The 22,582-nt window shown below is 46.1% G+C and overlaps 1 protein-coding gene, 1 long non-coding RNA gene and 1 pseudogene across 3 annotated transcripts in view; 2 read left to right on the top strand and 1 right to left on the bottom strand.

Moving 5' to 3' along the window:
- Rps27-ps8 (ribosomal protein S27, pseudogene 8) lies at positions 3,942 to 4,250 on the top strand (annotated as a pseudogene).
- Positions 15,340 to 21,131, bottom strand: LOC120096684 (uncharacterized). Of its 2 annotated transcripts, none has more exons than XR_015637564.1 (3): positions 20,013 to 21,131; positions 19,020 to 19,167; positions 15,340 to 17,139 (listed from the first exon to the last, which is right to left on the bottom strand). It is a non-coding gene; the product is annotated as an uncharacterized LOC120096684 (long non-coding RNA). The 2 variants fall into 2 exon arrangements; XR_015637565.1 differs by having other exon boundaries at positions 21,044 to 21,131.
- Positions 21,132 to 21,282: 151 nt separating this feature from the next.
- Positions 21,283 to 22,582, top strand: part of Actr2 (actin related protein 2) — a 40,966-nt gene continuing 39,666 nt past the window's right edge. Inside the window, 1 exon segment of the mRNA NM_001009268.1 lies at positions 21,283 to 21,394. Coding sequence (NP_001009268.1) covers positions 21,347 to 21,394 — 48 coding nt within the window. The 5' untranslated portion in view covers positions 21,283 to 21,346.

The following is a 22,582-nucleotide window of genomic DNA, read 5'->3' as shown; positions in this document are numbered from 1 at the left end:
ACAAAGACATTCTTGACCATCTTGCCCCTCTTCCCTGGGATTCTCTGAGCTCTGCAGAATGTTTGGCTGTAGGTCTCTGCATTTGGGGCCATTGCTTGCTGGGTGAAGCCTCTCTGATGACAATTAGGTGAGGCACCAATCTATAAGTATAGGAGAATATCATTAAAGATCGTTTCGTGGGGTTGGGGATTTAGCTCAGTGGTAGAGCACTTGCCTAGCAAGCGCAAGGCCCTGGGTTCGGTCCCCAACTCTGAAAAAAAGAAAAAAAAAAAAAGAATTGTTTTGTTGGGCTGGAGAGATGGCTCAGTGGTTAAGAGCCCCGACTGCTCTTCCAAAGGTCCTGAGTTTAATTCCCAGCAACCACATGGTGACTCACAACCATCTGTAAAGAGATCCAATGCCCTCTTCTGGTATGTCTGAAGACAGCTACAGTGTACTTATATATAATAAATGAATAAATCTTTTTCCATTTTTTTTTCTTTTCTTTTTTTCTGAGCTGGGGACCGAACCGAGGGCCTTGCGCTTGCTAGGCAAGTGCTCTGCCACTGAGCTAAATCCCCAACTGAATAAATCTTAAAAAAACAAAACAAAACAAAACAAAACAAAAAAAAGAATCATTTCGTTGACTTTTTTTTTGTCCACAAACTTCTGATCATCCAGCCTCTACTGCCCAAGTGCTAGGGTTTTACCGCACAGGCCATAACACCAGCTGCTTTGTTTTCTGAGACAAGTTCATCTATAGCCAAGGATGGCCCTAAACTTGCCATATAGCCAAGGATAACCTTGAACTCATGATCCTCTTGCCCTCATCTCCTAAACACTAGTATTATATTCCTGATCCACACTGCCCGGCTAAGGTCAGGTCTTCTTATGTAGCCCGAGATGGCTTGGAACTCACTGTGTAGCCTGGGCTGGCCTTGAACTTGTAGATCTTTGTCTCTGCTACTTGAGTATTCTGGCGGCATATGTATGCCACCATGTGTTGCATAGCAGTTTCCTACCAGGTTTAAACATTCTGTCAGTCAGGAAAGCTCTATAAGACAGAATATAAACTATTCCAGATAGCTTCAGGAAGTCCCTGAAACTGACCAGATTTACTAGGTCCCTCTCTCCCAAGAGTAAGCAATAAAGACTGTTGGGAGTCACTCTCAGCCAAGACAAGCTGCAAAGAAGAATCTCAGAGAAGCTAAACTGCAAATACTCTGAGACTAGAGCAGAAACCAGCAGAGCTGCCTAGACTAACTGAGTCACTTGGAAAGATACTCTTCAGCCTGCTGAGCTGCCTACAAGATGTGCAACATGCACAGGTTTCCAGATTTTGTAAGCTGCCACCTATGTTGGGCTTTGGTGATGCAGCTGTCATTGAGCTGTCATTTCTGCTCCTGTAAATGACCCTTCACCTATATTCCAGTAATTAGCACCACAGAATCCCATTGGCTCACCAGGTTGGACTTTGATGGTATCTATACTTTGGTCCTTATCTGGGCTGAGTAGATGTATGTGTTGTTTCGTCTCCCCAGGAAGAATCTTGTCAGACAACACCATGCCCGACAGATTTTAGGTTTTCTAAGTTTATAAAAAGAAGTTCTGTCTCTCCTTTCATACACTTGGGCTACTAAAGGCTGAAACCTCCAGATAACGATAAAGACCTGTTTATATAAGTCTTTTTAAATTTTTTAAATTTTCCCAGGCATTGTAGAGCACACCTTTAATCCCAACCCTCCCTCGGGAGGCACATGCAGGTGGATCTCTGTGAGTTCGAGGTCAGCCTGCTCCACAGAGTGAGATCCAGGACAGTCAGAGCAAACCAGTCTTGGAAAAAACAAAAATACATACATACATACATACATACATACATACATACATACATACATACAATAAACTGAAGCACTGATTTAAAGCATATGCGTGTTTTGATTGTGTGCATGTCTGAGCACCATGTGAATGCCTAGGACCCGAGGAGATCAGAAGAGAGCATCAGATCCTCTGGAATTAGAATTGTGGATAATTGCGAGTGGCCCTGTGGGTGGGTGCTTGGAATTGAACCCAGATCCTCTGTAAGAACCAGTGCTCTTAACCACTGAGCCATCTCCTCAGCCTTTTAAAGCTCAATTCTGTCAGTCCTTCAGGGACACAAATACTCGAGAGTTCTTTTTCTTTCCTTCTTAAGTGTCTTTATTTCGTTTTTGGGTATATGTGTACTTGTATGTGTCTGGGTACATGTACCTGTGGGCAAGTACAGGTGCCCTTGGCGTCTGAAGTAGAGCATCAGACTCTCCTTAGCTGCAGTTGCAGGCAGTTCCGAGCTGCCTGACATGGGTTCTGGGAACCAAACTTGAGTCCTCTGGAAAACCAGCTCGGGCTCTTAGCTGCTGGGACATCTCTTCAAGCCCTGTTTGTTTGTTTTTCTGAGAAGAATCTCGCTGTGGGGCCCTGACTAGCTTGGGACTACTATGTAGACCAGGTTGATCTCAAACTCACAGAGACCCACCAGCCTCTGCCTCCTGAGGACTCCACCACACATGGTATCTAAGTCTTCTTTTTTATACTATATTCTAGAACTCAGAACTCGTGCCAGAAAACTTTGTTTAAAGAGTCATTATCAGGACTGGAGAGATGGCTCAGCGGTTAGGAACACTGACTGCTCTTCCAGAGGTCCTGAGTTCAAATCCCAGCAACCACATGGTGGGTCACAACCATCTGTAACAAGATGTATTTGATGCCCTCTTCTGGTGTGTCCAGAGACAGCTATGGTGAATTCAAATAAATAAAATAAATCTTTTTTTTTTTTGTTCTTTTTTTCGGAGCTGGGGACCGAACCCAGGGCCTTGCGCTTCCTAGGCAAGCGCTCTACCACTGAGCTAAATCCCCAACCCCAATAAATCTTTAAAAAAGTCATCGTCATCATCATCATCATCATCATCATCAACATCAACATCAACATCTGTGTTGCTGAAGAAAAACCCCAGATTCAAATAGTACACAAAAACCAAGAGAATCTCTGCAGAATCAACCAGCAGGCAGGGGTCAGCCATTCATAGAAAATGATGATGACCAGATAACTGATTGCTATATTAGCTTTACCGTTTTTGGTCAGACCTTAGAGAAAGTCCAGGGACTGTCTTAGTCCTTGAGTTGACTATCTCTCTCATCTAGTTGTCAGAGTCATTGCTTATTAATGACCCATTGTCTATGGGTTTGGTTTTCTGTTAGTTTGTTTTGTCTTTGTTTGTTTTGAGAAGCCTTGCCTGATTCTTTGGGAAACTGAAGCTTAAGGCCTGTTCTAAAATGGAGTGAGTTAGGTCCTCTCAAATCTTCATTATCATCATTATTGGGGTTTTTTGAGACATGGTTTCTCTGTGTGGTTGTCTTTGAGACAGGGTCTCGCTCTGTAGTCCCGATGCCTGTAGACCAGGGCCTCAAACCCACAGAGATCCACCTGTCTTTCCCTCCCAAGAGCTAGGGCTTGACTGTACCAAGCCTACCTATTATTATTATTATTATTATTATTATTATTATTATTATTAGTGATGAGCATGTACTCTACCACAGAGCAAAATACCTCACCCCTGATATTTAAAAAAAATAAGTAAAAATTCAGATGTGTAGCCCAGGATGGCCCTTTATTTCAGCCTCAAAGAAACAGAGATTAGAGGCATGTGTTACCATGGCTGGCAATGCTTTGATTTTTTTTTTTTTAAGATTTTATTTATTTATTCTATATATGTGAGTGCACTGTCACTGTCCTCAGACACACCAGAAGAGGGCATTGGATCCCATTACAGAGGTTGTGAGCCACCATGTGGTTGCTGGGAATTGAACTCAGGACCTTGGCAAGAGCAATCAGTGCTCTTAACCACTGAGCCATCTCTCCAGCCCAACGCTTTGATTTTTAATTTTTAATTTTTTTTTAATTTTTAAGAAATAAGCGCTTTCGGGCGGCCTCTCGCAAAGGATCTCCTTCATCCCTCTCCAGAAGAGGAGAAGAGGAAACACAAGAAAAAGCGCCTGGTGCAGAGCCCTAATGCCTACTTTATGGATATGAAATGCCCAGGATGCTATAAAATCACCACAGTCTTTAGCCATGCACAAACGGGAGTCTTGTGTGTTGGCTGCTCCACTATGCTCTGTCAGCCTACAGGTGGAAAAACAAGGCTGACAGAAGGATGCTCCTTCAGGAGGAAGCAGCACTGAAAGCCCCTGATTCAAGATGAGTGGGAACCTTCCCAATAAGCACATTTTGGATATAACAAAAAGAAAGAAAGAAAGAAAGAAATATGCATTAGTGTTTTACCTGCATGCGTGGATGTGTTCCTGTGCGCCCGGTACCTACAGAGGCCAGAAGAGGACATTGGATCCTTGTTACTGGTGTTAAGGGTGCTTGCGAGCTTGTCATGTGGGTGCTGAAATTCAAATTGGGTCCTGTGGAAGAATAACAAGTATGCCTGGCTACTGAGCCATCTCTCTGACCCCCAAATATATGAGATTTTGGTCACACTCTTGGTTGGACTGAAAGTATGGAAGTTCTTGTCTAGCGTTAAGCGATTTAGCAATAACTGTGAGCTAACGGCTTTCCAGCGCTGACAAGTGGGACATGTAGGACGGAGCTGTCTCACAGTGGTTGTCAACTGCTGTCGTCTCATTTCCTAGCATCCAGACATCAAGCTTCTGTGGAAGTGCGTGCCACAGCTTTCCTGAGAGGGCCTCCTCTCAGTCCTCAATTGTTACGGGAGAAGATTTAGGAGTTCCCTAAATGATGCGCAATTCGCTTAACTTCCGTGAATAGTCTAGGAGTTGCCAATCCAGAGATCTAGAGCCCAATCCAGAGTGGACATTTCCGTGTGGCTAAGATTTAGCTATTCCGAAAATTTCTTTTTCTGGATCTTCAGTTAAGGGAGTGTGTCGGGTGGTGGGCTGTGAAAGGTATCCTAGTTCCCAGCTGAGCTGAGGTTTGAAACCCCAATGACCCTAAGGAACAGTAGGCGGTTCCCTAAACTCCAGGAAACCAGTCTCCTGTCCCACAGCTATAGCCCTGCCCCTCCCCCAGCCTCTTATAGAGAGGTTTGTGACCTTCAGTCACATAGGAGCAGCACCCCAAGCCCTCCCACATGTAGGTAAGGTATCCCCAAGCTCTCAGAGCAAGCCACTAGGAACTACCTGCAGTCAGACCCTGACCCACCCCAAAACTGTACAGAAGAATCCTATCCCGCAGGAGCTGCAACACCGCCACTTGGGGAAGAGATCTGCTCTCCCGAAATCGCCCGCCAGAGGCTCCCCTGCGCCCCTAGCTGGCTAGTCAGCCCCCCGCTGACGTCTTGGAGCAACTGAAGCGGCAGTGGCAGACTGAGGTGGAGCAGCGCCAGCAATGGAGGTGGTAGAGACAATTTTCCCTCCCGGCTCGAGTTCTTTCTCCTTCGCCTGAACCCTCGCACCTGGCCAGGCCAGAGATCTCCGTGGAAAGCCCCCAATACATAGGCCCATAGGAGTAAATCAAATCTTTTCTTTAATATATAAAAACTTTTTTTTAATGTTATAAAACGTCTTAAAGAATACCCAGTGACTGCACTGTGGTGGCTTCCTGTATTTTCCCAGGTGAGATAAATCTGCTAGGTCTCCCGCAGTCCATACCCAGAAATGAGCTCAGATTGGACCATAGAAGGGTTTCTGGCTGTTAGATAAAAGCCAACGTTCCTTGGGAACTTGTGAAATGGCAGAAGGGACATGGATAGCCACTGGACACGTACATGTGGTTTTATTGGCCTCCAGGCTCCTCAGCCCCATTCACAAATACTTGCTATACATTTCAAAGCCCCACCCTCATCTCCTAGCCCTCCTCACCCTTCCCTATGTCCTAAACTCCCTCCAGCTCTTGAGCTCACAGTCCAACTGTCCTCTCTGTTGCTCCCCCTTGCTGTCTTGCTAATCTCTGTTTCCTGCTCTCTCCACGGTCCTCTCAATACCCAGTTTTCTTTCTGCCCTAGACTTTGCCAGATCCCTCTGGATATTTTCTCCTCCTACCCATAATGAAAATCTTTCTTGGGGCTAGTGAGATGGCTCAGAGATTAAGAGCACTGGCTGCTCTTCCAGAGGTTCTGAGTTCAAATCCCAACCTCCACGTGGTGGCTCATAATCATCTGTAATAGGATCCAATGCCCCTTCTGGTCTGAAGATAGTGACAGTGCATTCACATACATAAAATAAATAATATTTAAAAAAAAGAAAACCTTTCTTACTTCCTCCCAACCCCCACATCCCCACTAGCCACTCGCCTACGCAGAGGCAGGCAAGTCTCTGCGTTGTAGCCAGCCAGTGCTACACAAAGAAACTCTGTCTCAAAAAAGTAAACCAATCCAAACCAAACCAAACTTTCCCCTCTACTGGAGCGGCCATCTATTGGTTTCCTCTGATGCTTCCTCACACACAGAAGCTAGCCTGGAACTCCTAAGAGACCCACCAGTCTCCGCCCACCAAGTGCTCGGTCCCCAGCTCCAAAAAAAAGAAAAGGAAAAACAAAACAAAACGGGATGAGAAAGTCATGAGCAGCAAGCCAGTAAACAGCATTCCATCATGGCTTCTGCTTCCGTTCCTACCTACCAGTTCCTGGTCTGACTTCTCTCCATGTTGGAGTGTGACCTGAGAGGTCCACACTGCAATAAACCTGTCTTCCCTAGGTTGCATTGATTGGGTTTTATTATTGTTATTGTTAGTTCTCGGTGTTTGATTTTTAGTTTGTTTTGAGACGGTGTATAAAAAAAAAAAAACAAAACCTTGGCTGTCCTGGACTCACTCTGAAGACCAGGTTGGCCTCAAATTCAGAAATCCACCTGCCTCTGCCTCCCAAGTGCCCCACCACCTCTCAGAGAGTTTGGCCAAGGTGCTTTATTGAAGCAATCAAAACCCTAAGAGGACCAGCATTCCTGACTTTCTTTTTGATTGTTTAGCCCTCCGTTTTCCCTTCTATGATAATAGCACACTGATTCCTTGCTTTCTTACTTGCTAATTCCTTATATGGATCCAGGAACTTGTCCTGACTCGGGCGGGGAGGGAATGAAGAAAAATAAACACAGAAAAGCTGGGATCAGATAGACTCAGCTCTCTGGTGGAGAAGCCTCAGCAGTCTGGAAGCTCAGCATGTTTAGTATACAGAGTTGAACAAGGAGGTAAAAGGGGAGGCAGGGTTTATGGTGCACAGCTAGGTCAAGGAGACACGGTTAGCTTGTCTTGGTAGGAGCTAATCTCTTGGTAGGAGCAGTCTCCATAGGATAGCAGTCTTTAGGCTGTAGCATCTGAATGGAGGACGTTTCCTTTCTGCACTACCCACATCCATGTGTGGACCAGAGGAAGGCTTTGTCATCTGTGGTGGTTTGGTTAAGAATGGCCCCTTAAGCCCATATTTGAATACTTAGTCACCAAGGAGTGGAAGTCTTTGGCAGGATTAGAAGGATTGGAGGAAGTGTGGGCTTTGAAATTCTGAAAGCCCATGCTAGGCCTAGTTCCCCACCCCCACCCCGCTGCCTGTGGATCAGGACGCAGCTCTCCGCTACTTCTATAGTACCATGGCTGCCTGCCTGCCACCATGCTCCCCACCCTGACGGTTATAGACTAAACCTCTGGCTCCCAATTTCTTTCAGAAGAGTTGCCTTGGCTGTGGTGTCTCTTCATAGCAATAGAACCCTAAAATACCATTCCTCTGAGCCTCAAATTCAGAGACTCAAGAAGCTTTTCCACTTCCCTGCGGGTCTGAGGCATTCTTGGCATGGCTCTATAAGGTCAACGACACATACTCAGGCCTCATGCACCCAGGATTTCCTCCAGTTCCCTTTCCCCTCTTTCCCTCCCTTCCTCCATCTGCCTTTTCTGCCTATACAGGGTCTCACTATAAAAAGCCCCAACTAGGGGGGGGGGGGGGCTGGAGAGATGGCTCAGTGGTTAAGAGCACTGGCTACTCTTCCAAAACTCCTGAGTTCAAATCCCAGCAACTACACGGTGGCTCACAACCATCTGCAATGGGATCTGGTGCCCTCTTCTGGTGTGTCTGAAGACAGCTACCATGTACTCATATAAATAAAATAAATCTTAAAAAAAAAAAAAAGCCCCAATTAGCCTGGGACTCACTATGTAGCCAGGTAAGATTCTAACTCAGAGATCCTCCTGTCTCTTGCCTCTCGAGTGCTGGGATTAAGGGTGTGTGCCTTTATGCCATCCCTGATTCTCCCTGGTTCCAGCCCCATGTACCTTCTTTCTGGCAACTGCCACCAGGACCAGCCAAGTATCTGAGCTGCAGTGCCCCCTCCACACTGAGTGGTTTAGAGATAGTTATGAAAGGTAAAAGTTTTAAGGTTGCCTCCCTCACTAGACAAAGGTTCAGAAAGAAAACCGGTTAGGCCCTAGAATTGTATGTTCCAGGAAGCCCCTCCTAGGGCTATAGAATAGGTAATTACATCTGCTGGTTCAAGCAGCTTCTCCCAGGAGCTAGCAGACCATAAAGTTGAATAATCTTGAGAAACAGTGAGTTTCTCCTTGTGATTTTTCACTGGTATTCTTGTGATTTTCCAATGACACCACCCCTGCCCCCTTGGGTTGTGGCTTCTTCCTTTAAATACCCTTTCTCCTAACCTCTCAGGGTCGAACTTCATTGCTCCTACGTGGGATACGAGTCTCGACCCCAGTGCACTGGTTCCTATTGATAAACCTTATGTGATTACAGCAAGGATGGTCTTGTGTGAGTTCTTGGTGGGTCGCGTCATCCCGAGACTTGAGTGAGGGTCTCCCCGCTCCAGGGGTCTTTCAGCTACCTAACTTTATTTCTGAGACAGCATCCGTTAACTCTGAACTTGTGCAATTAAGTCCTCTTCCTGCCTCAGCCTCCGGAGTAGGTGTGGTGATTCAAATGAGAGCCCCCCATAATCTCAGGCATTTGAATATTCGGTCCCCAAAGGCGACCCTGTTTGGCAAGTCTTGGGAGGTATATCCTTGCTGAGGAAGTATGTCAGTGAGGGCCAGCTTTGAGGTGTCCAAACTGTGCTAGTACACTAGCTAGTGTACTCTCTCTGCTTCCAGTCTGTGGTTCCGGTTGTGAGCACTCAGCTGTTCCAGGCCCCTGCTATCGCCTCTCACCATCATGGACGGTGATCGCTCTGGAACCTTAACCCCAAACAAAGAAGACCTTTATTCTAGAAGTTGCCTTGGCCGTGGTGTTTTAGCACAGCAATAGAAAAGTTTACTTAGTACAGTAGGCTGAACTTGTCAGTGTGATGAGAACAGGAGACAGAATGTGGCCAGGCCATTGGGGGAGCCACTGGCAAAGGAGCAGTTCCACCTCTCGTCCTTGGTAATCACTCTGTCCTGGCCAGAAGCTGAGAAGGTTGTTTCTATCAGAAGTTGGGCCCTAGTCATGGGCCAGGAACGTGAGAATGTTTAAATGCACTGGGCTGTGCTCTGGGTTCCTGGTTTGTTTTGTTTTGTTTTTTAATCTTCTTTCTCCTTTACACAGTAACTTAGTGAGCACAGCTGCCAGGAAGGTCTGTGCATCAGGTCCTCACTAGCCCTGGAAGCTGTGCTCCAAACTCCGTGTAGACACTGGGATGGAGAGGTACATGAACACCCTTTGGGGATCAATTGGACCGACCAGGTCACCTCCCCAACACACACACACCCCAACCCGGGCCTCGACCCAGCAACTCCCTAAAGTTAATAAAACCCTTAGATAGAAACCTCCTCCTGACAGGAATCCTGCCCACCCCTACCTATATAATAAATGCATAAAATGTAATAAAAAATTGAAATTCCATCTCAATAGTAGAGAATAGCCTGTTCCAGGGGTGAAAGGGGAACCAGGGAAATATTAATCACAAGATATATACCATCTCGATTAGGTAGGAGAGATAGAGCCAAAGATCTACTGTGAAATGTGGTAACTGTAGTTAAAAATAATCAGTGCCGGGTTGAGGATTTAGCTCAGTGGTAGAGCGCTTGCCTAGGAAGCGCAAGGCCCTGGGTTCGGTCCCCAACTCCGAAAAAAAGAACCAAAAAAAAAAAAAAAAAATCAGTGCCATCTTTGCTAAAAGACTGGATTTTAAGTGTTCTCGTTAAGCCTCTTTTGTTAAAATATCCTCACGTGGGCCCTGTTATTGCTCTAATGCTGTGAAGAGACGCTGTGACCAAGGCAGTTCTTATAGAAAGCATTTAATTGGAGGCAAAGAGAGAGTATAGCTGGACATGGACTTTTGAAGCCTCAAAAGCCACCCACAGTGACCCTCCTACAGCAAGACCACAATCTCCTAATCCTTCCTAAATAGTCTACCAACTGGGGAATGAGCATTCACATTTTCATTCAAGCCACCACAAACACTAGATTCACAGTTGCCTAAGTTATTTAGGTAAATTGGGATAGCATTTGCATATGGCTTACCCATATACTCCCAGATAGACTCTGTGTGTGTGTGTGTGTGTGTGTGTGAGAGAGAGAGAGAGAGAGAGAGAGAGAGAGAGAGAGAGAGAGAGAGAGAGAAGTAGGAGGAGGAGGAGGAGGAGAGGAGGAGGAGAGGGAGAGGAGGAGAGGGAGAGGAGCAGAGGGAGAGGAGGAAAAGGAGAGGGAGGAGGAGAGGGAGAGGGAGAGGGGGTTTCTAGCCTAGGTAGGCCTTGGATTTCTTATGTAAAAGAGAATGACTTTGAACTTCTGGTCCGTCCTCCTGCCTCCACTCTCACGATATGGAACTACAGATGTGCGCCATCATATCTAGTTTATGCTATATTAGGGATCTACGGTGGTTAGAATAGGAATGGCCCACATAGACTCATGTGTTTAAATGCTTGGCCCACAGGGAGTGGTACTATTAGGAGGTGTGGCCTTGTTGGAGGAAGTTGGGCTGGCTTTGAGATCGCATATGCTCAAGCTACACCCAGTGCTGTACACAGTCTCCTGCTGCTGCCTTTGGATCAAGATGTAGAATTCTCAGTGCCTGCTCCAGCACCATGTCTACCTGCATACTACCACGTCTCCTACCATAATAATAATAATGGACTAACCTCTGAAACTGTAAGCCAGCCCCAATTAAACGTCCTTCTATGAGGATTGCTATGGTCACTGTGTCTCTTTACAGCAAGAGAAAGCCTAAGGAAGGGTCTCACCCACGGCTTCATCCAGTCTACACTGCCATCTGAGGCATAACCCTACCTACTTTAAATCATTTCTATTCTACATTAATACACTGTAAATATTAATAGTCATTACTCCGTGAGAAAATTATGGCTATAAAGTCATCCATTTTCAATACAGACACATATTTTCTACAGTATTTTTAAAAAAAAAAACTTTTTGAGTTATTTATTTTCTTTATGTGTACGAGTCTTTTGCCTGTGTGTATGGGTATGACTGGTACCCACACAGGTCAGAGGAGGGCATTGGATTGCCCAGAACTGGAGTTGCAGACAGCAGTGAGCCATCACGTGGTTCTCTTCAAGAAAAGCAAGCATTTGTACCCACTAAACCATCTGAGTAGCCTTTCTGCACATTTTCCTTTGCGGTTGGTGGATCTGTGCATGTGGGGTCTGAAGATAGGGAGGGTGCTCTGTTTAGTTCTGTCAACCCAAAACAGTTTAGAATCCCCGGGAAGGCCATCTCAATGGACAATGGTCTAGTTTCAGCTGACTATGAGGATGTCCCTGGGCGATTATCTTGACTAGTGGGAGGAAATGCCCACTCTGAGCAGCACCACTCCTCAGTAGACAATCCAGGTCATACCAGGATGAGAGGGTGAGCTCAGTGAACAGTGTGCACAGGTTAATCCACACTGAAGCAAGACCACATGCAACCAACTGCTTCAAGCTCTTGACACCTCCCCCCACCATGATGACTGTAACCTAGAACTATAGTAAGCTGCTGGGGACAGCAGACCATGGCAGGGACTGCCAGCAGCAGGCCGTTATGGAGACATCTCAGGAGCCCACAGCAGCTCGTTGTAAAAAACAGTTGTTCCCTTTCTCCTAACCTTAGACCTGGACAACGGCTGTATAGATTTCATTTGTGTGTGACTGCCTTTCGGTTGGCGTTGGTGTACTTAATTATTCTATTATATCTGACTTTCCTACTTCTTTCTCCTTCTGCTCTGGTGAATTCGGTGAAACTAGATGTTCCTTGATGTAATGATTCTTAAACAATTGGAAATTAAGGCACAGGGGCACAGCACAGCACAGCCCTAATGGCCCAGGTGCATGCTGTGTGTTCTCATCTTGGAAACAATGTAATAACTGCACAATGGTAGTTCCAGATTAATGCTTCATTTGCAAAGAAAGTTTGAAGAAATTATTAGAAAATGAATTAGAGCCAACATTGGGACCCCAAGAAAAGAAATATTATCAAAGTTATGAAATAAGTTTTGCATAACATTTGAGAGTAGTTCCTGGATAAGGAAGTATAGAATATGTAAAATTATATACTAGTAAAACTAAGTCAAAACACTGGAACTCTTATGAGAGTCATTGTGTGCAAGGAACAGAAAGCTAGCGGAACCACTGAGTTAAGGGTTAACTCGATTCTTTCTGGCCACTGCCTGGCAGCTTTGCCCATGTCATTTATCATTAGAGCTTCACAGGAAAATGCAAGTAGCTGACCTCAGAGCTCTGAAGTATAATAAGTCAAAAGTTAAAGTTTAAATAATGATAAGTTTGCAATTATTATTTTGGCCAAAGGGCTGGGAATAGGGGAAGCTTGAAACTTTGGGGAACAATTGTAATTCTTAGTTCTTTGTGGGATGTGGTTATTCTTTTGAATTTGATTTGGCAATGATTATACAATGTCTTCTTTTCTACCTGCTTTTGGAGAATCAACAAAAGAGTGGGGCAAGAAAAATGCGAGAGAGCAAGAGAGAGTGGAGAGTGAGCGAAGAGCGAGAGCGAGTGAGGAGAAAGTGAGATGTGTATGAGGTGAGTAGAGAATGAGTGGAGAGAATATGAGAGAGAAAGAGAGAAAGAGAGAGGCGGCGGGAGAATGTGAGGTGTGTGTAAAGAGTGTGTGTGTGTGTGTGAGAGAGAGAGAGAGAGAGAGAGAGAGAGAGAGAGAGAGAGAGAAAGAGAGGAGAGAGTAACTTTAAGCCTTGAAAAATTGCCTGTCAGTTTGTACCTGAAAAGCAGTCTGTGTGCATTTATTATGCGCCTTCCAGATATCCCTGCTTCCAGTCGAGGCTGGACCTAAACAGTAAGCCCTTTCCCCTTAAACAGCACCACCCGGCCCCAGAATATTTTATCACAGCAGCAGGAAAAGAAACTAAGACAAAGGACAAACCATCTGAATTATCTCTAAGTACAGGAAACACAATACTAGCAAAATTTGCACAAAGGCGCAGAAAGGGAAAGAAGAGAGGGGGCCCTACAGTCAGCACCAGTAAATTTCCAGAAAACTGTTGTCTTTAAAGTCCTCAAGATGTGATGCTTGACAAATAATTTTCCTATGTTAACGTTATAACAACAAATATTAACCAAAGAGTAAATCACTTAGCATTTTTTTTTTCGGAACCCAGGGCCTTGCGCTTCCTAGGCAAGCGCTCTACCACTGAGCTAAATCCCCAACCCCTACTTAGCATTTTTTTAAAGAGAAACTTTAACGTGTTAAGTGATGATGATGAGGATGATGATGGCTGCTTGCATTCTTGTGTTAATTTGGGTCCCCATTTTGTTCGTATGAGAGAGTCTGCAAGGAGGGACCCTGCCCCGGTTGGTTCTGATTTGTAAATAAAGATGCCGGCAGCCAATGGCTGGACAGGGCATACAGAAGTGGGACTTCAGGATTCCTGGGCTTGGAACAGAGACTAGGAAGGAGAAGGAGACGGGCCGGGCCAGGAGAAAGAGGAGAGGAGAGATGCCATGTCTGAGAAGAGTGGAGGACAGGGAGACAGCCGCCATGTGAAGGAGCTGGGAGAGTGCAGCCCATGGGGCTGCCCAACCGGATCTAGGGCAGCCAAGGCAGAATACAGAATTTAGTAAGTGATAACTCAGGATTATGGGGAGGGAGGTGGATTAACCACGCGGAGGTAAACAAGTGGCCCAGATATTGTCCTGCTTAAGGAATATCAAAATATAAAGGTTGTGTGTGTGTCTTTTCTTCAGGAAACCAGAACACTGAGGAGGGTAGCATGGAATGCACCACTGGGATTTATCATTTTAAAAAAAAAAAAACACTGCTACAGATGACGTTGTGCCTTCGTGCGTCTGTGTGCTATGTGTGAATGGACACGGCATGGGTGGGGAGGTCAGAGGTGAACTGTGTGGAGTCAGGTCTCTCCTGTTCTTACGGAGGTTCTGGGGTTTGAACTCAGGTTGCCAAGCTTACAAGGCTAACAGTGCTGTTGCTCACTGTGACATCTTTTTTTTTTTTTTTAAGGTTATGTGTGTGGGTGTTCTGCCTGCATGGGCATCTGTGTATCACTTGTGGGCCTGATGACCAGCGAGGCCAGAAGAGGACAGCAGATCCCCTGGGCCTGGAGTTGCAGATGGTTGTGAGCTCCCTGTGGGTGCTAGGATTTGACCTTCAGTCCTGTGGAAGAGCAGTCAGGGCTCTGAATCACTGAATCACCTCTCAGCTCTTCCATGAGCCATCCTGCTGGCCCTTCTCTACTTGGGTTGAATGTGTGTGTGAGTATTCCTGTGTCTTCTTCTATTGTGCACACTAGGCAAGCTAGGATCCACCACTGAGCTAAATGCCAACCCCTGTGGCAACTGTATGTTAGGAGATGAAACGTCTTAAACAGATGTTCAAAGAAAACACAAATTTATTTCAGGGTAACCGAGGGCACATAATTTTGCGAGGACGGTTCCCACGAGTCAGCTTTGTCCCTTGACCATGTGAGTCTTCAGCTCAGGTCAGCAGGCTTGGTGGCTGGCACCTTTACCTGCTGAGCTGTCTGTCTCTCCAGTCTGGATTTTAACTACATTTGATCAGAGATTTCTGTTTATAGTGGACAATGACAAAATAGACTGTCTACCTGTACTTTATGCATCCATGACATGTAAGGTGTCTTTATGTTGGGGGGATATTTCCAGGCTACGTGATTTATCTTTGAGGTCTCTTTTCAAATGAAAACCTCAAAAAAGAACTCCATGTATAAATGGACCCCTGCAATCAATTCCATGTTGTTCAACTCTAGGTTCTTATCCTGTCATTTAAAGTCATTGTGTCCTGCTGCATGGTGGTGGCACACCTTTAATCCCAGCACTTGAGAGGCAGAGTCGGGCAGATCTCTGTGAGTTTGAGGCCAGTCTGATCTATACAGCAAGTTCCAGGGCAGTGAAGGGATACAGAGAAACCCCGTCTCAGAAAAAAAAAATCACCACGTATAACTTTAATTTTTTCAAAGCCTACTTTTAATGATGGGTTCTTAAACACTTTAACCTCCCTTGTAGCCTACTACCCACTGGGGTAGTAGAAAAGAAAGGATGGTGGTGGGGGAGTGGACCTGTTTAGAAATGGTTCTTTGGAGCAAATTCTATCTGTACTGTCAAGAAATCAATGGCTCGGTTCACAGGTCAGCAGCAGCAGCTCAATCCACGTGAAAACACATCATGGATATGTCAAAAGTCTAGTTCTGTAGAGTTGGGATAGCAAACACAGATCAACAGGGGTGGCACTACCTAGCAGAAACAGCCAGGCCTTAGCCTTGGCTCAAGTCAGCAGGGGGGACCAGGGCCAACAGTTCTCGGCTGTGTCTCAGTGAACTGAAGTGAAGATCAGCAAAGACACAAGAGCAACAAGCATTGCACAGCAAGTTCTATGAGCAAGCCTAGTTCAGCCTCTGTCACTGGCTGTCGAGTTCTATTTATATTCCCTTCAAACATCATGTCTCCTCCATGGGTCTTGCCTTACCACATCTTGCCTCTGCAAGTGAGTCTGTCTCAGCTGACATCACTCTGCCAATCAGCCTGGGTCCGTGGAAGCAGCCAGAAGCTGCAGCATACCATTAGAAGTTTTCTGGTTCATTTCTTTCTATGGAGTCCCAACAAATGGAGCTCAACTATGCAGTGTAAGGCTGACCAATACATGACTGTTGTTAGTGAAGAACCCTACATCACTTGTTCTTTCACGTGCTTCCTTTAGCAGAACGTCCTTTCATCTCTGTCCGCTTCTGCAAAACATTCTTTCACATGTTTTGCCCCAGCAAAACACCATCCAAGACAAATGACTTTCCAAAGAACCCATAAGTTTCCACTTCAACCCTGTCAATGTACCCATCTATAAAACAAGAAAGCTGAGGGATGTCAGAGTTTGTCCTGCTTCCTTCTGGACTCCAAGGGCACTGCACTCACCCTTGTACTTCTCCCACCACACACGGAATTAGAAATAAAATAGGCTTAGAATATAAAATGAGCAAGTTGATGGCTGACAACGTGACTCAGTACTGGAGACTCGCCTGGTTTGATTCCCCGGCATCACAAAAAGCGGTAATGTTTGCGTTATAACATCCCGGAAGGAGGTCAGAATACCTATTACAATGTTATTCGTCATTCTGGTACTGGAGGCACATATCAGACAGTCATCTCCACACGGGTGGGAGTGTGCTCTTCCTGTCAGGAGTTTTAGTAGCCAAAATCCGGTAAGGAATCGCCGTGTCGGCTCCACCGGGCTAAATTGAAATATTGCATTTTAGCAGTGGCTCTTAGCCTCCTTAATGCTGTGACACTTTAATACAGTTCACGTTGTGGTGATCCCCAACCATAAATTATCTTTGTTGCCACTTAATAACTGTAAGTTTGCTGCTGTTATAAATCACGATGCAGATAATTTTGGAGGGTTGTCATAGTTAGAAATCTCCGCCGACCCCTGTGGCCCATTATCTGGTTACTTTCCCTGTTGCTGTGATACAATATTGTGATAGTGTGAGGACTGCAGTTTACATGTGTACTAGCTCTTAGTCCAAGGGTCCAGTGCATTATAGGGGAGACACTGCATCCGAAGTCAGGAAACAGAGATTGCTGGTAATACCTGCTCCTCCTCCTCCTCCTCCTCCTCTTCTTTTTTCTTCTTTTTTTGTCAAAAACTTTTAGGTGTGTTAATTTTTTTTTAACTTTGGTTCTTTATGAGTTTCACATCATGCACTCCAATCCCACTTGTCTCCACACCCCTTCGTATCTGCCCTCTGTCCTTGCAACCTACCCCCAAAAGAAAATAACAAACAAAAATAAAAAAATAAACAAAACAGGGGGCGGGGAGAAAAATAAACAAAATAATGCATAGGAAACATCTTGTCCTGAAAGCTGTCGTGTGTCACAGTGTGTCACACAGTACACCCTTTGGTCCACATATCTTTACTTGCGAATGTTCATTGCCATGAGTCATTGGTGTGGTTCAAGGCCTCTGACTTCTGTTGGACCATCGATACTGGATCCTTACCAGGAATCCTCTCTGATATCCTGTTTTTGCCCATTGACATGGAGAGCCTACAGCTTTGGATCTGTGGGACTGGCCCTTTCACATGCTCCAACAGTTCATAGATGGGGTAGATTTTGAGGTGGGCCAACTCAGAGCCCTAGATCTGGGCCTGGGTGGTAGCTCACCCCCTACTCCTGCACCATCCAGGCAAACTCTCAGCACTGCCCCTGCTAGTTCATTCAATGTTGCAGTCAACAAGGGGCAGGGTCAGCTCTCTGGCTCTCAAGGCCCTGTGGGGTGGCTCCCCCTTGCTACCAGAGTCAGCTCTGTTGTGCTACCCAGGTGATTGATGTGCAGGGTCTGCTCTCCCTAGTGCTGCAGCTGGTGAGGGGCAGGGCCAGCTCTCTTACTCTCTTGACCCTGGGCCAGTTCTCCCAACTGCTGCAGGTGGTGAGGGGTGAGGGGCAGAGGGCATCACCCCCAGGCTCATGCCACCTCACGGCAAACATAGTGTAGAGAATGGCGCCACATTCTTTTCAAGACTATTTTTAGGGTGGATCTTCCTATCTCAATTAACCTCAGCAAGATAATCCTCACAGGAATGCCCAGAGGTTCACCTGATAATCCCTCACAGGTATGCGTGTCTCTTAGGTGATTGTAGACATAATCAAATTCACATCAATATTAACCATTAATACAGATAAGAAGTCTACGAGAGGGGAGCCTTAGCAAAGAGCACTTTCCCGACTATCAGAGGACCAGTTTTAGATCCCAACGCCTGTAACTTAAAAAAAAAAAAACACCTGTAACTCCTGCTCCAAGGCATCCAAAGCCCACTCCTGGCCTCCATAGATACCTGCACATATACACTTTCACACATATACAGACACATACATAAAAATAAAACTAAGTAAATCTTACAAAGAAAGAAAAAACAGGGGAGGCCTGGTGTGGTGACTTATGCCTGAAACCCTCAAATTTAAGAGTGTGAGGCTGAGGGGTTGGGGATTTAGCTCAGTGGTAGAGCACTTGCCTAGCAAGCACAAGGCCCTGGGTTCAGTCCTCAGCTCTGGGGAAAAAAAAAAAAGAGTGTGAGGCTGAGAGGCCACGCTGTATATGGAGGCCAGGCTGCGACATGAGTGAGAGTTGCCTCAGGAAAAGAAAAAGAAAAAGAGAGAGAAAAAAGAAAAAAGAGAAGAGGACTCTGAGGGGAAAGTAGATAGAAAAGACCTGAGACCTCTCTGGCTGCAAAGTAGGCCTGGGCCCAGTCTTATCAACCCAGGCTCACACTGAATTATTTGCTAGATTTCAAGGCCCGAAGCAGCTTGTGAAAACACAACCCACACACTGCTGTGGGAGGCTTGGTCACAGAAAGTCTCTTTTTAATTCTCCATTAGAGATTTAAATTTGTCTCTGCCCCCACAAGCCTTGGGTTCATTCTCTCCCCCTTCTGCTTCCAACCCCCTGCTGGGATATCTGAATGGCTTTGTGGCTGGGGGTGGAACCCAGGGCTCAGTACATGGTAGGCAAACATTTTACATCAGAGCCACAACCCTGGCTCGGTTCTTTTTTCAATAGCAAATTATTAGAATCTTAACATCCAGATTCTAGTCACCACGTTGGAGCTGTAGCATTTTGTATTTAGGCCAAAGATACTTACTTGCGACTATAAGCAGTTGTATTAAATGTCACTTGAGGAATCAGAAGGATTCTTGAATTTTGCTGTTGCTCTAGTCCAGGCCTTAGTTTTGGTGATTAGAAGCTTATATTTTAATATTGGATACTGTTGTCACACATACCTATTCCTCCTTTAATAGGATAAAAAAATACAAATTTACTTAATTTAAAAACAAGCCAGGACAAACTAAACAAGACAGTCAAATTCTAAGAGCAATAAACATTGTGTTGTGAAATGTATCCCTTAGGCATGTTTTATCCCATATCTGTTACACTGGATGTTTACTTTTATATGTTACAAGAATAATATATATTTCATTGTAGCAGCAGCATTAGATAATAAAACGTATACAATGTCACTGTGCGCACATTTTTGAGTCAGAAAGCCCCAAGAGCAATATATAGACTATATATTATACATTATATGATATCTTGTGAGGTCAAGGGATTGACCTCAGGTTACCAAGCAGGCAACTTTACCTCCTGAGCCATCTTGCTGGCCCAATGACAAAATATTAAACTTGGAAACAGACACTAAACATCAACAATGAGTACTTGAGTTTAAGTAGTAACATATGTAACAAAACTGAAATTTGCCAAGTTTTACCAGTAAGATTAGGTAAGGGTATCTTTCATATTTTACCTAGAAGTCTAAGGGAGTGCTAGGCCTAAAGTTTAATTAAATAGGATACACTACCATCTTGTAATTCACTAACTACTTGGTACCACTAACTGCTTGGCTGTGTGCAAAATCATCAAAAAGATGCAACAAGCTGGGTCGGAGTAAGAGCTCTCCTGTCAGCCAGGTGTTGAGAACACTTTGAAGTTAACCAGTAACACTTAAAGTTTCTGTTCACAGTAAGATGGTTAAGAATAGGTTGTCCTGTGTTAAGGTCTTTGCAAGCTAAGGTTTCTCTTTGTAATTAAGAATAGGTTTCTGGGGGCTGGGGATTTAGCTCAGTGGTAGAGCGCTTACCTAGGAAGCGCAAGGCCCTGGGTTCGGTCCCCAGCTCCGAAAAAAAGAACCAAAAAAAAAAAAAAAAGAATAGGTTTTTGTTTCTTAGATCTGATGCAAACTGTAAAACAACTTTTCAACCTAGCTAAACTTGGGATTTACATTACATATATCCTTCCCATTGATCCTTCCCTTTCATTGTATCTTTCTAACAATTGTATCTAACAATCCTTCCATGTCTCTACTATAAAACGGACCTCGAGAGGCCGACAGCGGTGACACAGTTGACTGGCCAGTCTGGGTGCATCCCAAAATTAGCTTGCTCTAATTGGACAATCATGGATTTGGTCTTTTTAATCTGTGACTCTCGGTTTTAACACAAGGATAGACAATGCTACCCTGTCTCAGAAAACAAAGCTAAACTAAAGGAAAGGGTTTTGTTTGGTGTTTCTTTGTGTAGCCTTGGCTGTCCTAGAACTAGCTCAGTAAATAGACCAGGCTGGCCTGGAATTCACCGAAATCCAACTGCCTCTACTTGTGTGCTGGGATTGAAAGCGAGTGCAACACCACCCGCTAAATCAAAGACTTAGGGTTTCACTGTATGGTTCTGGCTGGGCTGGAACTCCACGTAGACCAGGCTGGCCTCTATTGCTATAGTCCTCCTGAGTGCTGGGATTAAAGCCACCACACCCCGCCTGGAGTTGTCTGACTTCAAAGACGAGATTCTAGGTTCATGCGTAGCCCTTGTCTCTGTTTCCAAGGGACGCTATGGAGGATCTCAATTTTGAGGGCGGCATTTGGCAACAGAGCGAGTTCCTGTCAAAGGGGGAAGTGGTGAAGCAGAAAGAAACGAAAGCATCCCGCCGGGCTCCTGGGGCTGCAACTGGAGGTGTGAAATAAACCGGAGGCTTTAAACTGGTGTAGGTGTATCCATCTAGATCTAGGAGCAATGACACATCATGCCTCGGGACCTCCAGGTGGCTTTCGGTCTTCCCAGCCCGCTGCTCCACCCTTCTCCACCGCCTCCGCGCCGCTCTCTCGCCGGCCTTCACCTGCCTGCCTCCAGCACAGCCGTCCGGGCCGCGCCCTAGGTCCCGAGACACCTGGGTCAGAGCCGCCGCCCCACCAGCCTTGCGCAGCGCCGGAAGCAGAGCGAGGCGAGAGGGCGCGCCCATACCGGGCAACTCTCATTGGTCTTCTCGGCTGCCAGTCCCCGCTCTGCTTTTTCTCTGTACCTCCCTCTTGGAGCGGCTGCCGGGCGGGGACTTCCGGTTTGGGCGGAGCGGCTGGCCGAGGGCGGGGCCGTGTGGAGGAGGAAGCGGGCCAGGCCGGGCGGCGGCTCACCAGGGCGAACCATGGACAGCCAGGGCAGGAAGGTGGTGGTGTGCGACAACGGCACTGGGGTAAGACCCGGCGGGGCGGCCGCGTGTGTGTGCGGGGTGCGCGCGGGCCCTTCGGCTGCGGGGGCGCGGGCAGGCGCGCGGGCGGGCTCTCGAGGGACGCGGGCTCGCGGGAGGACGTTCGGGGGGCGCCGGCCGGCCCTGAGCCGGTGTCCCGGAGCTAAGCTACCCCGCAGTGCACCCGAAGGCGGCGAAACCGGTCCCCACAGGCTCCCGAGCATCCGCCCGCGTCCCGAGATGTAGGTCTAGGTGGCGAGGAGGTCTCCATTTCCGAGCCTCGCCTGTGTCCGTCCATACAAGACCTAGCGGCCTTCCTCTTCCTGTGTAGCTGAAGATGCCGAATGCGAGGCAGGAAACGGGTTCCGCAGAGAAAAGAGGAAGTGCTGTCAGGCCCTGGGCCGCGGCCCTAGCTCTGGGCTTCGAGGCTGCCCCCGGAGAGTGTGTGGGCTGTCCCTGTCGTCTGTGGTTTTGAGAGAGGGGGATGGTCGGCGGCTTCTGCTTCACCTCTTGGCTTGCATGCAACTCCTCATAGACCCTCGTCTGTGGGAAGACTTAGGAGACCTAGGGCCTCTCAAGTCGTTAATTCTAGTTGGATCAGTACTAGATAGAGACTTCAGTCTTAAAGATGCTAAAATTGTCAAAATCAGACCAAAGCTCAGATTCGGAAAACTATTTGCAACTGGTTTCTTTCTATTCCCAATTAAAAATGAGTTTGGAGCCTCAAGGTTCCAGTTTTGAAGGTGCAAATGTTTCTTTTGAATGACTTCTTCAGTGATTTCTATTTTAGCGTTGCAACATTTTGCGACTTTTCTCCTCTCTGCCACAAAGATGACACACAAATTAAAATAGATTTTACTTGAATTATCTCTTTGAAGCCAGGTTGTTAAAAAGGGAAAGGAGCTGGTATTCTCTGCCACTAGAGTGCCCTTGGTTGAGTTGATCACAAACTTTGACAATTATTGTTCTAGCTCCATTTAAGCTAAAACTGGGCTTGAATAGCATAGGTAACAGAGTACAAAGGGGCATTCATACTACTGCTGTGGTAACAGATCACAGTAACTTAAAAGTTTTCAAGCAACGCCATTTATGTGTTCGTTAAAGATACTTATGTTGCAGACTTCATGTAGGGATACAGAAAATGCATCTCCGGGGTTGGGGATTTAGCTCAGCGGTAGAGCGCTTGCCTAGCGA

Source organism: Rattus norvegicus, chromosome 14, assembly GCF_021556685.1.
Source record: "Rattus norvegicus strain SHRSP/BbbUtx chromosome 14, alternate assembly SHRSP_T2T, whole genome shotgun sequence".
In the NCBI taxonomy this organism is placed as follows: domain Eukaryota; kingdom Metazoa; phylum Chordata; class Mammalia; order Rodentia; family Muridae; genus Rattus; species Rattus norvegicus.
This window is presented reverse-complemented; position numbering and strand designations above follow the sequence as displayed.